General features: G+C 44.3%; 1 protein-coding gene across 1 annotated transcript in view; it reads right to left on the reverse strand.

Moving 5' to 3' along the window:
- Positions 1-3,322, reverse strand: part of CYYR1 (cysteine and tyrosine rich 1) — a 57,741-nt gene extending 54,419 nt beyond the window's left edge. Inside the window, exons 1-2 of the mRNA XM_054381511.1 lie at positions 3,229-3,322; positions 976-1,081 (exon numbers count right to left, since the gene is read on the reverse strand). Of these exons, the coding sequence (XP_054237486.1) occupies positions 976-1,081; positions 3,229-3,322 (200 nt within the window). The remainder of the gene's footprint in view (positions 1-975; positions 1,082-3,228) is intronic.
- Positions 3,323-17,073: the final 13,751 nt, after the last annotated feature.

A 17,073-nucleotide genomic window follows, 5' to 3' on the forward strand; every position in this document is an offset into this window, starting at 1 on the left:
AACCTGCAACAGAGGAGTCTTTTTAGAAAAAGCAACTACCACCTTCCCACTCACTCCTCCCCAAGCACTGAGAAGTGTGTATGACGTACCTTTTTTTCCTTCCTTGGTTTTAGTCAAGAATATAAACCAAAACATGCCACAGACAACTTGCTAAAGGCTAAGGAAATTACAGATGTGGCTGATAAAACAAAAGATGTCCTGTCTTGAAGAACAACATTTTATGCTTCATTCAGGTTTGTCCTCACACATGAACTTAATACTTACGGGTTGTCACTTAAATGAAGTCCAGAGCCTATAGTCAGGTCTGCTAGCACACAAGCTTCTTCTATACCCATGCAGACATAAAGAGCTGCACTGGAGTTTATGTTTTTCATCAATAGTTTACTCCATCATTTTTTTTCAGATAGGAAATATTCATAGACACCCCATTTCACCTGCTGTGTTGTGAGTTTTTTTAAGCACTGTGAAACATGCCATCCATAGTGCACTATATAAAAGGTCAGATTACTGTCACCTAGAATCTGTTCAATAAATTCCACCAAAAGCCAAAACATCAATTAACAAAAATAAACAAGTCAATAGAAAACAAAAGGAAATATAAAAAGTACTCAAAGCAAAAAACACCTCAAGTCTACATCATTTCAATAGTGGTTTGACTAAAGTATTGTAACAAAGCATTTCAACAAAACCCAGGAGGTTTCTGTTTTGTCTGAAGAGCCTGAAACAAAGTTCTCACCACCTCTAAAGCTTACTTCCACATATTATATTACTGTACACAAGTTAAGGACATAACCCTCAATTTTACCAAGCTTTCTTATATGCTTCAAAGAAATACCAATGTTTGCTACCAGCAAGTAAAAAACCAAAACCAAACCACTCCAAACTCTGCCAAAACAGTCTCTGGCAATCCAAGTTTATATCAAGCCCATGAACAAAGCACATCAGGTTTTTTTTCTGAAGTGCAAATATACTTACGAAAGGACATTCCCAATGTAGGCATAATATGAACAGCAGTAGGGAGTAGTCCCATCACAGCAGTACGCTTTGCAGTCATTAGCACACTGCGCCAGACAATCTTCTGCTGAATAAAAATAACATTCCCACAGTCAAATGACAGCACCAACAAAATGCTGTATAGCACAACTTTAAAGAAAATGCAATCTAACAGTTTTATACAGTCACAGGACTTCACTCAAGGGTGACCTGACCCTCTAACCCTAATGGCAGTCCATTCTCACTATTCTGCATTTCAGTAGGAAGTCCAGGCTTAGGTACTTTGTATACAGGTATTTTGCAGATGCCTGTATCAGTTCCTTCTCATATTTAATAATTTAAAATTAAAAAGACTGCTTTCAAACATCAAAACACTATGGATCACCTTTTTCCATTCCAGCAAGAAGTCCAGTGAGAAACCTGAAGCCAGGCTGCCTGTCATGCTGAGCTGCAGAAGAGGAGAAGCAGACTGGGAAATGACTACCTCCTCCAGTCCCTGCCCAGCCCCAGGTGTAAATCAGCCCTCAGCCCCTCACAGCTGGAAGCAGCTTTGTCACTCTGATCCAGCGCCAGGGCCATGGCCAATATGGCACACCAGCATGTGGCACAGGGGTCAGTGGTGCCTTCTCTGCCCCACTGCCCAGGGCCACTAACGTTACCAGCAGCAAACTCTTCTCTGCAGGACTGAGGAAAAATTGAAATTGTTCAACAGAAGTAAACGGGCTCTTTATAATTAAGAAGCATGAAAGAACATATGCCTTTTTATTGCCATGAGGAGTTATTTGAAACCTATTGGCCTTTTGTGCTGTTGTAGCTCAGTGTTTTCAAAGCCCTAAACCGTGTCCCAAATAAATAACATCATATGGTCTCTGGGTACTGCCACTGCACTGTAAAAACGTCCTCAGGGATTCCCATGCTTCCCGAATCTCATCCTGGGCTCTCCTCTCTCAATGCCAGGGCCTCTGTTGCAGCCTGGATGAATCCAGACTCTTTGCCCTGCACACTGTCACCCTTGCTGACCTCTTTGGCAACATACACACTGCCATGGCAGAGACCTGAAGACAAACTATGCTTCTGCAGTCTCAATACGCTGTGGCTTCTGTTCCCCAAGCAGCTAACCGGTCATGATAAGAGGTTCACACTCTCCTATTCCCATTACTGCCTTCCATCTGTGCTGGCCCAACTTTTGACTTGCTGACCCAACCCTACCTCATCTTAGCTGCTGCCACACTCCTGTTTCACTTCTTACTGCAAGTTCTCACCTCACACCAAGGCTCCTTTGCACACTGACAGCATAGCAAACAGCTTGTGCTGTTGATCCACCCCAAAAGCTTAATCTTGCTCACTAGATTTTAGCAAGTCTCCTGCTCATGCTTGGTTTCTGGTTGAAAACAAGCACCAAGTAAGGGTGATGACCACAGAGGCCTGTAAAACACAGCAATGCAGGCCAGCTTATACAGCTGCACCCTAACCCTGTGCCATTACTCTTGCACCACAGAACTGAGCATACAGAAAAAAGGGGTACAACTGACCCACTGGTCTGAAGACCAGCCCTCCCAACAAGTGAACCAGGTAAGTCAGAGGGACTGCAATCTCTACAAGGACGGGAAAGGCCAGTGCCTGCCATGGGCCCTCTGCAAAGGAGCTGCAACAGGGAGTGACCGCAGCGCGCGACTCCTCATGCCGAGGCTTTCGTGATGCTATCCTTGCAGGACTCCCCATGCCAACAGTTTCTGGCTTTGGCATTATTACCCATTTTTGGCACAAGTGCCTGTGGCATACCCCTAATGCACCTGGCAAGCACAGCTACCTGAAGGAGCCCAGCAGCCGCCTGTGGCTCCCACTCCTGCGTGCTCACCAAGGCTGGCGCTGCCAAACGATGCCCTCGCCCTGCCCACGGTCGTGGAACCAGGACACCTCGGAGGATACAGATTCAACCTCCCTGCAGCACAAGAGGGACTCGCACACAGCACACCTTGTGCGAGAGCGGTCTGCTGAGGCACCCTGGAGAGCTTCTAACAACTCCCACTAGCAGCGCAATCACCACCACCAAGGCAAAGCCCCTACGACTGCCATGAACCACCGGTCCCAACTGCGCGCGGCGGCTGCCGGCGGGGGGCAGAGCGAGGGCCACCGACGAGCCCGGCCCTCGCCACTCTCCCAGTCCCACTCGCATCCGCTGCCTGCGAATTCGCGGCTCCCCCCTGCCCCACGCACCCGCTCGGCCCCGCTGACCTGCTAGGAAGAGGAGGAGGAGGAGGAAAGGGGAGAGCAGCACTCCCCAGGGGGGGCACCCCTCCACCCGGCCGCGCCGCCTCGCTGCCTCCATGCCGGCGGCGGGCGCGGAGCCGCCGACCGCCCCGTCGCGGTGCCGCGTGGAGACGGAGGCGGGCCGGGGGCGGTGGCGGACCCGGGGTGGGGAGAGTGGCGGTGGCGGGCGGCGCCGTCGAGGCCCGGCCGGGCCCGGCCCGCCGCCCCACGCTGCGCCGCTACCGCCCCCAGGCTAGCCCGGCAACTCCGCGGGTGGCTGCGGCGGGGCTGCCCCATCGCGGCACGGCCCCTCACGCTTCCCCGCCTCCCGCCGCCTTTTGTCCGGCTCGGCCCCCCGCCTGGCCGGGCCTAGGCCCGCTGGGGAGCCCTGAAGGGGTGCGAAAGGCTTCGACAGCCGTCCTCCCACTGCCTCGATCAGACGCTGCATTCGAGCGGGTTTTTTTGTTGTTGTTGTTGTTGTTTGTTTGGGTTTTGTTTGTTTTTTTCTGCTGGGATTAAAATAGTGATTGTTTGTAAACTAGGGTTAAGGTCGTGATTTGATTGTAAACGCAAGAGTGGAATGTGTGCGGGATGTGGTGCGCTCTGGTAGCGGTTGGGATGGCAGCTGAAACGACAGCCAAACCGGACCGCTGCCAGTGTGGCTGCCTCTGCCTCTCGCTGGCACCCTGAAGCTGTCTCGCGGCAGTCTGCTGCCACCGGGAACCGCAATGTGCCCATTCTGCTGACTAAAAAACCCAGTTAGGCTTGTCCATGCTGCTCGGGATTGCAGATTTTCCATGACCAGGCCAGAAGCATACTGGATCTGAAGTATTTTGAAAGAGTCGTTTTTGATAACCATGTAAATGCTGCCATAATTAACGTCTTGCGAGAATTTCCACAGGCAGGGCCCAGAGGCCAAGAGCACTCACGTTGTCGTCCCATAAAACAAAAGAGTTAGCTCTGACTTTGCGTGAAGCGCTGCAAGTGGAGGAATGCGCTTTGAATGTTTGAAGTATGCATGCAAAAATGAGAAACATCCACAGGTGTTTCTGCTCATAAAGAGCTTGCTGCTGCTGGCAGCTTAGAGGAGAAGGCTCACACAGAAACGTATAATGAATTGTTTTAAAGGATTAAGCTATTCTGCACTAACAGCAACAGATCTCCGAACTACCAAGCCGAATCACTTGAGAGCTGGTTGCTTTGCTTACCAATGCAGACAAAACTTTTTTTAAATGTATGGCAGAACTTGACTGTCAACAAAGAAAAAACTTTGCATGTTTTTTTAACCTACCCTGCAGTATATATCCCTTAGTTTATGCAACAGTCTGAATTTAATGTGCAAAAGAAAATTTCTGTAACAAGAAAGCTGCTGAGAGTAAAACTGAGGTCAGGTGGGTTAAGGAATTGCATCTGCTTCCTGTATCTTTGTCTGGTCACAGGCCACAGTTCACCTCTGAACAAAAGCTTGAAAAAATAATCCAGTTTTGCTGATAGATAGCAATGGTAGTAAAGGAAAAGAATTTGTCAGGTAAAGCAGTCTCAGATCTGGTAGATAACTCCCAGAAACTCTTGACATCTCCGGGTTTTGGTTGTAATTAATAATCTTTGATTGCCATGCCAAACTATCTTAGAAAAGTCTTTTCTTGGTATTTATTTTCTGCTTTTCCATTTTTGTTGTTGGTTTCTTCGCAGTCCCCTCCTCTTCATACCTTTCTCATTAAGTCATGTTTCAGTGTTACCCAAAAATGTTGTGTAAAAACTGCCCAGTAGTTAAAACCAACAAATATCTGAGGGGTGGGTCTCAGGATGAAGATGATAGTCTCTTTTCTGTGGTGCCCAGTGATGGGACAAGGAACAACAGATACAAATGAAAACACAGGAGGCTTTACCTCAACACAAGGAGACACTTCTTTACAGTGAGGGTGATGGAGCATTGGAGGAGGCTGCCCAGAGAGGATGAGGAGTCTCCTTCTCTGGAGGCTTTTAAAACTCACCTGGATGTGTTCCTGTGTGGCCTGCCCTGGGTGTTCCTACTCTGGCATGGGGGTTGGACTCGATGATCTCTAGAGGTCCCTTCCAACTCCTAACATTCTGTGATTCTGTGTGCTTGATTTCAGTACTAGTTTGCCCGTAACAACTTTATGGACCAAAGTTACTTTTTTCTGACAGCACAGGGCAAGTCCTTTGAACCTCTTTAACACTCCCAAGCCCTAATTATTACTTCTCAAGTACCGCCCTTCAAACAAATGATTGAAAAGTCCCTCTGACAAAGTGAAATATATCTTCAAATGAGTGTTGAAAATAATCCATGAGAAACTTCCAATACATGGTTTTATCTACTTCCTCCTATGTTTTCGTTTTTGTGATTGTTTGGTTGTGGTTTTTTTTTTTTTTTTTTTTTTTTGTTGTTTTTGTTTGCTTGTTTGGTTTTTTTCCTGGAAGAGAGGAGGGAGCATGGGGAAAAAAGCACGAAATTCATCCTCTGGCATTGTTATTTGGCTTTATGCCACCCCCTCAAGTAAGGTAAGAGAGCCTGTGGTCTGGTGCTGCTCCTGCTATGAGTGATCATAGAATCATAGAATGGTCTGGTTGGAAGGGACCTCCAAAGGTCATCTAGTCCAACCCTCTCTGCAGTGAGCAGGGGCATCCTCAACTAGATCAGGTTGCCCAGAGCTCTGTCAAGACTCACCTTGAATATCTCCAGGGATGGGGCCCCAACCACCTTCCTGGGCAACCTGTTCCAGTGTTCCACCACCCTCACAGTAAAGAACTTGTTCCTAATATCCAATCTAAATCTGCTCTTCTCTAGTTTGAAGCCATTTGCCCTCATGCTATCACTGCAGGTTGTTGTAAACAGTCTCTCTCGATCCTTCTTGTAAGCCCCATGCAGGTACTGGAAGGCTGCTCTTACATCTCCCCGGAGCCTCCTCTTCTCCAAGCTGAACAACCTCAGCTCCCTCAGCTTGTCTTCGTAGCACAGGTGCTCCAACCCTCTGATCATTTTTGTGGCCCTGCTCTGGACCCACTCCATCAGGTCCATGTTCTTATTATACTGAGGGCTCCAGACCTACATACAGTACTCCAGGTGAGGTCTCACCAGGGCAAAGTGGCAGAATCACTTCTCTGGATCTGCTGGCAACGCATCTTTTGATGCAGCCCAGGATGTGATTGGCCTTCTGGGCTGCAAAGTGCACGCTGTCCACTCATGTCCAGCTTCTCGTCCATCAGCATCCCCAAATCCTTTTCCACAGGACTGCTTTCTATCACCTCATCCCCTAGTCTGTATCGATAGAGAGGATTGTTCTGGTCCAGGTGCAGAATCTTGCACTTGCTCTTGTGGAAGCTTATGAGGTTCACCTGGGCCCACCTCTCCAGCTTGTCCAGGTCCCTTTGGATGACATCCCATCCCTCTGGCATATTGACAGCACCACTCAGCTTGGTGTCATCTGAAAACTTGCTGATGAGGCACTTAATCCCACTGCCTATATTGTTGATAAAAATATCACAGAATCACAGAATTTCAGGGGCTGGAAGGGACATCGAAAGATCATCTAGTCCAACCCTCCTGCCAGAGCAGGATCACCTACACCAGATTACACAGGAATGCATCCAGGCAAGTTTTGAGTATCTCCAGAGAGGGAGACTCCCCAGCCTCCCTGGGCAGACTGTTCAGTGCTCTGTCACCCTCACAGTGAAAAAATTTTCCTCATATTTACATGAAACTTCCTGTGCCTCAACTTCCACTCATTGCCCCTTGTCCTGTCATTAGGCTCCATCCTCTTGGTGCTCACCCTATACATATTTATAAACATTAATGAGGTCACCTCTCAGTCTCCTCCATGGTAAGGAGCCCCACTTCCCTCAGTTTCTCCTCGTATGGAAGATGTTCCACTCCCTTAATCATCCTTGGGGCTCTGCACTGAACTCTTTCAAGTAGCTCCCTGTCTTTCTTGTACTGAGGGGCCTAGAACTGGACACAATATTCCAGATGCGGCCTCACCGGTGCAGAGTAGAGGGGGAGGAGAACCTCTCTCGACCTACTGGTCACACCCCTTCTAATCCACCCCAGAATGGCATTGGCCTTCTTGTCCACAAGAGCACATTGCTTGCTCATGGTCACCCTTCCATCTACCAGGATCCCCAGGTCCCTTTCACCTTCACTGCTCTCCAGCAGGTCAATCCCCAACCTATACTGGTGCATGAAGTTGTTCCTTTCCAGGTGCAAGACTCTACACTTGCCCTTGTTGAACTTCATCAAATTTCTCCCTGCCCAGCTCTCCAGCCTGTCCAAATCTCACTGAATGGCAGCACAACCTTCTGGTGTGTCAGCCACTCCACCCAGCAAGCTTGCTGACAGTGTCCTCATCCAGGTCATTGACAAATATATTGAACAGCACTGGTCCCAGTACTGACCCCTGAGAGACTCCACTAGGCACAGGCCTCCAACTAGACTCCATCCCATTGACCACAACTCTTTGACTTCTTTTTTTCAGCCAGTTCACAATCTACCTCACTACCTGATCATCAAGACCACATTGCCTCAGTTTAATTGCAAGGATGCTGTGGGAGGCAGCAGTACAGGTCCCAGTACAGACCCCTGAGGTACACCAATTGTCACTGCTCTCTATCTGGACTTCACGCCATTGAGTGCTACCCTCTGGATGTGACCATCCAGACAATTCCTTATCCACTGAACAGTCCACCCATCAAATCTGTATCTCTCCAACTTGGCAAGTAGTGTGTTGTAGGGGACTGTGTCAAAGGCTTTGCAGAAGTCCAGATAGATCACATCCGTAAGTTGTCCCTTATCTTCTGACATAGTCACTTTATGATAGAAAGCCACTAGGTTGGGCAGGCAGGATTTGCCCCTAGTAAAGCCATCCTGGTTGTCTTGGGTCACCTCCCTGTCCTCTGTGCCTTCGAATGTCATCTAGGAGGATCTGAACACAGGCATCTCCAGAGGTTGTTCCAAAGCAGTCCCCTGCCTAGGTAAGAAGAGCACCCAAAGAAAGGAGCAAAGCACCAAAGAAAGGCCTGCATGCGTTCCAGCTGTACTGTCTGCTCTGCAAATAAAGACATCTTCTCAAAGAGAGCATGCTCGATTTGTCTTCTACTCTGTCCTCTCCACTGCTTTCAGCATTATGGAGGACATTTGTAGAAAGCTGAGAAGTGGGGTAAAAAAAAGTTAAGGTGGTATAATTTCATTGTGCTGGGACACAAAGACTGTTTTATGTTCTCAGATTGTACAGGAAGACTAATTCACAGCAAATAACAATAGATTAGAGCTAAAATCCTAACCATGAAGATATTCCTTATAAAACTCCCTATCAGCACCACATGATGGGAAAATCATCTCTTATCAGAAATGGCTTTTGAGAGATGGTTTTGAAAAGCGTGGAAGATTGATAACATTATGTTAAGTGTACAATCCCTGAAGTGCTAATCTTCAGGCACAGTTCAAGGAGAAAATCTTGCTCCCAGTATACTACTGTTTTGAAACTCACTATAATCAGGCATCTCTGTCTCCAGAAGCTTAATTAGCAGTTTAGAAACAGTAATTATCACATGTAGAGCACTAAAGGAATCTTAATAGAGAGACAGGCTCATGCTTAGGACAAGCATTTAAACTTCCTTACCTCTAGACTACCTCTAGAGAAATCATTTCAAAACAATTAACAGGATATCTTATATACATGTTAAAGACATCTCTTGTTCAGCTTAAGTTGCTAACTGGCTCAACATGGGAAATGATAAGCTTTCTACATGTTTTCCAGTATGTAACAAGACAACCACCTTCTGAGCATCTCCAAAGGAGTCAGGGCACCAGCTCTGCAGCAGCAGGGGAGCTGCATAGTTGAGCAAACCCCTGGTTCTAGAAAGAGGAGCAGTGAGAAAAATGTCTGTTGAGCTCTGCCTCATGTTATCAGGTAATGGCATGGAGAGGTAGTCTCATCTTCTGAACATTATGCACCTCAGAGCACCATCTTCCCTTCCTGGCTTTGTAAGATTTGGGTTCTCAGTCAGGAGCAGTGCCTGTATGTGCTCTGGTATCTGGGAGAAATGTAAATACCAGCCTTGTTTTCCTGTAGGTTCCTTGCATCAGTGTTTAGCAGTAGAGAGTACAATGATACACTGTACTTTGGATGCTGAGTATAATTTCATTTCACATTTCATTTAGTATCTTCTCTTTTCTTACACCATGAAATAACAACCAGGATCAGCTGGCAGAGGGCATACTCCAACCTCTGCTGAAGTTGATGAAAGGCTTCCCAATGATTCCACTCTTAGCTGGCCTGAGCTTTTAATTTTTCAGATCTTCTTCTGTCTCCCTTTTCCTACTTCACCACTAGTCAAAAAGACTTCATCATTTTTTCTTCTTCTTCTTTAAATAGAATTTTTTTCACACTTCTGATCAGTTTCATTGCCACTTTGGGATGTTCTTTCAGCTATTTTTTTCCCCTGAGGATAGTCTGAATACTAAATGCAATATTTGAAAAGGATTTTTAATAGCAAAGTCTATCCTCTTTTGACAGAGTGCCATGTCTTTTCCTCACTGTTCCATTAGCACATATTAAGTTTATTGTGGTATTGGCATATAGTTGCACATGCACTATTTAATGACTACAAACACGAAAAAATACATGCTTACTTGCTTTTTCAGAAATGTTGTCTCTGATTACATTGCTACTTATCTCTGCACAAGCCACCTTATTATTGCCTTTGGGATTTCTGATTTCTACCAGTATCTTTGACACTGGAGAATTTATCACAGAGCTCCTCGAAGGCTATGAGACAGTCTTGTTCTTCTCTGCACAGACAGTCAGTCTCTGTCACACAAGGAATGTATTCAACACTCCTGTCTGTCGCATAATGCAGGAATGCTGCTATTCCTAGGCAGCAAACAACATCCCCCTATGGCCCCTTCTACTGTGTTAAGGTAGATGTAATCTCTGCAGTTATAATGGTTATATTCTGCAGATTTTTTCTGATACTGCCGGTAGAAATACATTATTTTTTGTAAACTTGCCTAAAAGCTATTGAAATCTTTACCTACAATTTTCCTTTAGAAAAGATTAAGGCAGCAAAGGGGATAGGTGAATGTTTTTTAAATTATTTTCAAGGTAGACATTTTCTTTTTGTATCATCTTCATGCATTTGCTGTCAGGAAGGGAAAGAGTGGAAGACCTTTGGCATTCTTTCTATTGAGAGCAAAGAATGTCTAAAAAACACTGAATCCTTTCTAGCAGAGCACCAGCCAGTGATTTATAAACCCATGCTGACAATAGGCATCACTGAAAGGCTGATTTTCATTCAGACATGAAAATACAGGCACTTGGTTTCCTTAATTAAATATTTATGTGATATACTAATCAGCAGAACTTGGAAAGTTTAGCAAACAGTAACAAGACCTGGAGAAAATTCACTAACCATGCTTATTGTCTAACTAATAATTCTCCTATTTTTTTCCTTTAATATTTCAGGGATTTTATTTGAAAATTTTACCCTGCATATAGTTTTGGGGGGAAATGGTAAGTTTTTGTGGAGAGCATCCTCTGTTAGAATAGTCAGTGAGGAAAGTATGCAGGGGGAGGAGGAACAAGGTGAAGATTACCAAGCTAAAATGTTATATCAATGTTCTCATCACTGTTATTTTTCACATTCATTCCATGGACCATTTTAAAAGATCATCCAAACCTTCAATTATGTTAGAAAGCCTTGAAATAATATGCAGAGGTCTGTACCAATTATCGCAGTGCCAGGAAAAGTGAATGTACCCCAGGAAGCCATAAATCCCCATAGTTCATCAGGGGCTGTTGCCAGCAGTCAAGATTTAATATTTTTCTAATACTTAGTTTTGTGTCTTAGGAAAAAATGAACAGCCCAGGACTGAGGGAACCACGAATATTACTTAAGCTCGCTCTCGTGTTGATTCAGGAATGTCACATCTAAGAATGTGAGCTGGGATTTGTAAATAGAAAATACTAAATATTTTCATTAATGAAGTTGATTGTTTACAAGTGAATATTACTGTCCTGTAACATTCATAGGAAATGTTATCCTCTGTCCTAGTCAATGAAAACAAAGCAAGACCTCAGAAAACATGGCAGAGGATAACACTAAGGAAGTATTTATGAGAAGTAGATGAATACTCCCTCTTAAGAAACAATGAACATGCTTAACTTCCAAGTTTCTGCTCCAGACAGAGTACTTTTTCAATTTTAGACAGAATCATACAGAGCTCAGTCCCAGTGCCTCCTCCATTCAATGATGAGTGGGGTTTGAAAAGCTTATGTTGTGGATAGGTAGATGGAGGTTTCATTGGATCAGCAGTTGCTGGTGAAGGGTGCATTAGAGTCCAAGGAACACCACTGTCTGGTATGGTACATTTTCTCTTACAAAGTCTGCTCTATCTTGTGCTTTCCAACATCATATATTATCTCAGTTTGTTATTTAGCACTTATGTATGATAAGGGCAGGAGGAAGGGGTGGTAGGAAGGTCTCTTGGTTTGAAGATTTTTTTTCCCCCTTCATACAATGAAGCTACTGAAATTATTTTTCCTAAGAAGTGAAGAGTGCAAACAGCCAAACGTTACCTTTTCCTGCAGCATCCAGTACATAGAGTGAGTATCCTCTAGTTACCGCATCAGTGTCCATTGTAATTACTGATGCTTGGCTGGTATTTGTGACCTTCAGAGAACTTTGTGAAAAATACAGCTAAATTTTCTTTTCTTCTTTGCTAGACAGATCTATATAGGAAAATATTTTACAGAAACAAACACCAGATTAGAGAGCATTCATTTCAGTCTGCTGGTAGACTAGGTTACAAGTGAATACATATTTACTTGACTAAAAATGAAATAGCAAGTAGCAGAAACCAGCTAAGACTGGTGGCAAATGAAAAGGAGCACACTGGGTAGGAATTTTATGTTGTTGTATTTAGGAGGGAGGAAATCATTATTCTGATGACCCTTTAGACCCTGGCCTACAGTTACAAGGGTTTGTATTAGTTTAAGCTGACTGTCCCCACTAGAAGGGATGAGGAATGGGTCTACCCTGCTGCAGTGGCAGGATTCTTATTTTACACCATGCTAACATCATGATCACTGTATGACAGGAAGGGGTTGACCAAGGCTTACAAAACTTGAAGTATATTCTATAGCTTGTAAAGTTTCCCGTTCTGGGTTTTTTGTGTCCCTGTCCCCATCCCCCGCTCCTGTAGCTTCCGGGCAGGAGTGTGTCCATTTCTTCAGTCCTTCGGTTTCACAGGTGCAGGCGGTTCATGCTTTGTCTGTTCCCCTTCTGCTGCATATGCTGCTATTTCTGTTTGCTTTTGTGTAATCTGATATCCCTGCCACAGAGTAGTAAATTGTCCTTACCTCAACTAACATCTCTGGCTCCTGGGTCCTCCTTGCCCACCCAGAGGGGAGGAGGAGGCAAGGGGAAAGGAGAAACCCCTCTGGTGTGAGTGGACTGCCAGGGCTCGGCTGCTGGCTGAGTTAAAACTAGGGCAGAACTGAAGCAGTTAGTCTTCTGTAATGCTGTCTTTTTACGTATTTGCTTGGGCAAAGACAGCTATTTTCTATTTTTAAAAGGCCGTCTTTTGTATTGCATCCTTTTAATTCACATGGTCGCAACAAAATATATGTAGCTCTCAGTGCTTCTCAAGAGTCCATGACTTGACAGGAGCCACTGCAATGGGAAAAGCTTAAGTTTTCCTCTTGAAGTCTCTTTAATGGCTGATCTGAAAGGACATCAGTCCAACATGGTCCTCATGGAAATGGTGGTGGAATGTCACTAGCTCAGTGGATACCTTATAGTAATTGTCCCTTGTCATTCCCTTTCAGTATCCCGTTTCATGGACTGAAACAGGAGAGTGGTATGCAACAACGTTATTTCATTAAATTGTCACACAAGAAAGAACTCATTCCCTGTTAGCTGAACTCAGTGCTTTGCCTTTCAAAATTCTTCTGGATTTCATGTCTGCACCTCAGACTCTTACATAAATTGATATGAGAAGCAGCAATAGTAGATGAGGAGTTGATGAGATGGGGAAGAAACCCAAATACCATAATCACAATTCTACGACTATGAAAGAGCTCAAGCCACATGTCTGAAGGTAGCCACTTGTATAACCTTCAGTATTAGAATTGCTGTGGTCAAAATGCTCTTCCTTGAGTAACTTCAGGATGTGGAAGTAAATCTTTGCCTATTTCTCTGTCTTACATAAGGATGCTTTCAGAAGCAGCAGTGGGCTTTCATTAAAAAACAAAACAAAATGTTCTAAATTTTTCAGTTAAAGATGATGACAGATGTTATGGAGCAGGGTAGAACTCATTCAGGTTGAAGGCAGAGAGAAGGGTCAAGACAACCCCATCTATATTCAGCAATTTCCTAATCATCATAGCCAGTGGCACTGGAATTACTATTCAGACTGTTATTCTCATTAGCACCTTGGCACCTTGTTAGCTCACTAGAACTGGCAATAGAAACAAGTGTATTAATAGACTGAGGGGGGTGGAAACCCCCCACATCCTCACAATTGCTAAATATTTTTCAGCTTCCCAGAAAAGCTCAGCTGAACAAATTGTGTCTCCTGTTTTCAGTGTTGTGTATGAGCAGCTTTGTATCAATCCCCATGAAGCAGAGGATTCTAGAACAAAAATATTGTCAGTATTCTTAGAGTGGTGTTCCGTTTCCTGGTCTGTAGGCAAATAAGGTAGAGAGATGAAATGACATTTCTAATTCACTATAACTAAGTGACAGAATGAAGATTTGAATCTAAATGATCCTGAGCTCTGTTCAAGTGCAGTCATGAGTATTACCCTGAATATGGCATAGAAATATGAAGCAGCCTGGTTTCAACTCAACAGGTTCTGGTGAGAAAGCTGACAAAACCAGCCATACCTTGCCATCACACTCTGGCCACACATATAAATGAAAAGGTGCTTCAAGAATTATGGCTTTACTCTGGTTCAAAATGCAGAGATTGTGTATGCTCACATGAAAACTATACACGTGTTTTTCTTTGTAGTAATATACAAAATGCACACATACATGCAGAGAGATATATATGTGTGCATATATAAATATTTTTACAGGCATACACACACAGAGAAGCTTTCTTCTTAAGCCCTGAGATCTTACAGTCTTCAAGTCCAGGGGCTAGATACAGATAAAAAGCACAGGGATTCAGAAGCAAGTGCCAAGGACTAATAAATGGAAGATTAAAGCTCACCCTTCTAAGAAATGCCTTACGGACATCTCACAATGACTTCTTCTTGCCATAAAATGGACATACTGGAATTGAGGAGCTGTTAACACAAATGAAAAATGCTATTAAAAACAAAGTGTCTAACAAGTGACAAATACATCTTCTTTATTCTTCTCAGACATTTCAGGTTTTGGAGGTCGCACTCTCTCCTACAGAGATCAAGGCTCAGAGATTTTTATTTAAGAAATAAATTTTCAAGAAGAATACATTTTCTAGAGACTTCGTGCCTTGCTACCATAACAGTTCAGGTGATCCTTTTTCAAGCAATGGTCCAATTTTCATGATACAGCTTAACTTTGGGGGCAGAAGGTTTTCAATCTGTTAACGTTTTTTAGTTTTTCTTTTTCTTTTGAATTGAGAGGCAGCTTGCATGCAATGTCACCCTTGCCAACAGCACAACAGCTGTTAATTGTATTCTGCAGAGTTCATCGTGTGGTGACACAAGATGTGGAACTGAAAAGCAAAGGACTGGAACAGCACAGGCATATAATCATAAGGCAGAGGCATGTGTTATAATCAAGGCATATACATTCCATTTTGGAACTGAAAAAATTATCTTTTCAGAGTGATGAAAGACTTGCTAAAATAGATTGTAGGAATTATGCCAAGAGATTACTAACTTAATCAGAAGAGAACGCATCTCTGTGTACTTTCAGATTTAATTGCATCTATCCAGATTTATCCCTTTAGAATGGATTACCCAGTATACAATTAGTAACTATTTTTTATAAAGTGAGCTCTTCCCTCCTGTATTAATCCACACACACTGGATGCAGTAAGGGCAACATTTCCTCAAAGACTTCAGCCCTCACCTTTAGGGACATTCTTTCTCAAGCTCCTATTTAGACACCAGAATGGGTCAGCTTATGAAAAAGTGTTGCAGCACAGGACTTTGTCCTATATCACGAAAGCAACAGTCTGTGCAGACTTAGGGTGCCAGCAAGGTGGGTGATGGATGAGGAAGGGACATAGGGAAAATCTATACCCACACGTTGATGAGGAGTGGCTAAAAATCTGTTCTGTTGGAAAACTCTGTTTCTACAGCTCTTCAGTACCTAGCTTCCCTGTGTGTCAAATTTGATTGGTATGGGATTTTACTAAGAACACACCAATGAAATGTAATTTACTTACAGGATGGCTGCCTAGACTCTCTTGCCAGCTCAGGTCAATTCCCATGAAAACCAACAACATTATGTCAATATGGCAACTGTAAATGAGCCCAGTCCTGTAAAAATTTACACCACAGCTTCCTCCAAGAGAAGCCACCTCATTATGCACCCATGCTCTCATTCTGCTCCTGATATTACCTTGGAATCATAGAATCATAGAATCAGTCAGGGTTGGAAGGGACCACAAGGATCATCTAGTCCCAACCACCCTGCCATGGGCAGGGACACCTCACACTAGATCAGGCTGGCCAGAGCCTCTTCTTCTCTTCTTCTGGCTTGGAAATTATCAGGGTTGCCTGATAAGTGGGCCTGGGAGGCTTCTCTGAGTTAACCCTTTCTTCCTTTTTAAAAAAAAACTTTCCTGGTTGGGTGATTTTCTGAGAGCAAAATTGGGCAGATGTCTTTGCAAGGCATAATATATATAATGACCATATCCTTGCCATTTCCTTTGTTCTATTTGGAGGGTTGGCCTACTGGAAAGCAGCTCTGTGGATAAGTACTTTGGAGTGCTGGTGAGCAAGTTCACCATGAGTCAGCAGTCACCATCCCTGGAGGTGTTCAAGAGGGCATTGGATGTGGCACTTGGTAACATGGTTTAGTGGTCATGAGGTCTTGGGTGACAGGTTGGACTTTGATGATCCTTGAGGTCTTTTTCAACCTTGTTGATTCTGTGATTCTGTGATTGTGCCCTCATGGCCAAGAAGGTCAAGAGTATTCTGGGGTACATTAAAGAAGAGTGTGGCCAGCAGGTTGAGGGAGGTTCTCCTCCCTCTCTACTCTGTCCTGGAGTGTTGTGTCCAGTTCTGGACTCCCTTGTTCAAGAGGGTTGGGGAACTACAGAAGACAGTGTCAAATGGAGGGCCACAAAGATGATTAGAGGACTGGAGTATGTCTCTTATGAGGAGAGGCTGAGAGATGTGGGGCTGTTTAGCTTGGGAAAAAAAGAAGAATGAGAAGAGATCTTATAAATTCATATAAATATCTAAAGGGTGGAGGTCATGAGGATGGGGCTGTGAGAGTGGTGGCCAGTGACAGGACACAGGGCAACAGGTACAAACTAGAACAAAGGAGGCTTCACCTCAACATGAGGAGAAACTTTGAGGGTGACAGAGCACTGGAACAAGCTGCCCGGAGGAGCAGTAGAATCCTTCTCCTTCTCTGGAGACTTTCAAAACCCACCTGGATGCAGTCCTGTTCAACCTGATCTAGGTGTACCTGCATTAGCAGGGGGGGTTGTACTAGATGTTGTCCAGAGTTGCCTTCAAACCCCTACCATTCTAGGATTCTATGGAGTCCCTGTCTATCTAAGGTACCAGCATTCTACATTGTATTCATAATTTATTTTCCTGTCAGACATTCCTGTGATAAAGCACAAGTTTAAAATTCTAT

This window comes from Indicator indicator, chromosome 1, assembly GCF_027791375.1.
Source record: "Indicator indicator isolate 239-I01 chromosome 1, UM_Iind_1.1, whole genome shotgun sequence".
NCBI lineage: Eukaryota > Metazoa > Chordata > Aves > Piciformes > Indicatoridae > Indicator > Indicator indicator.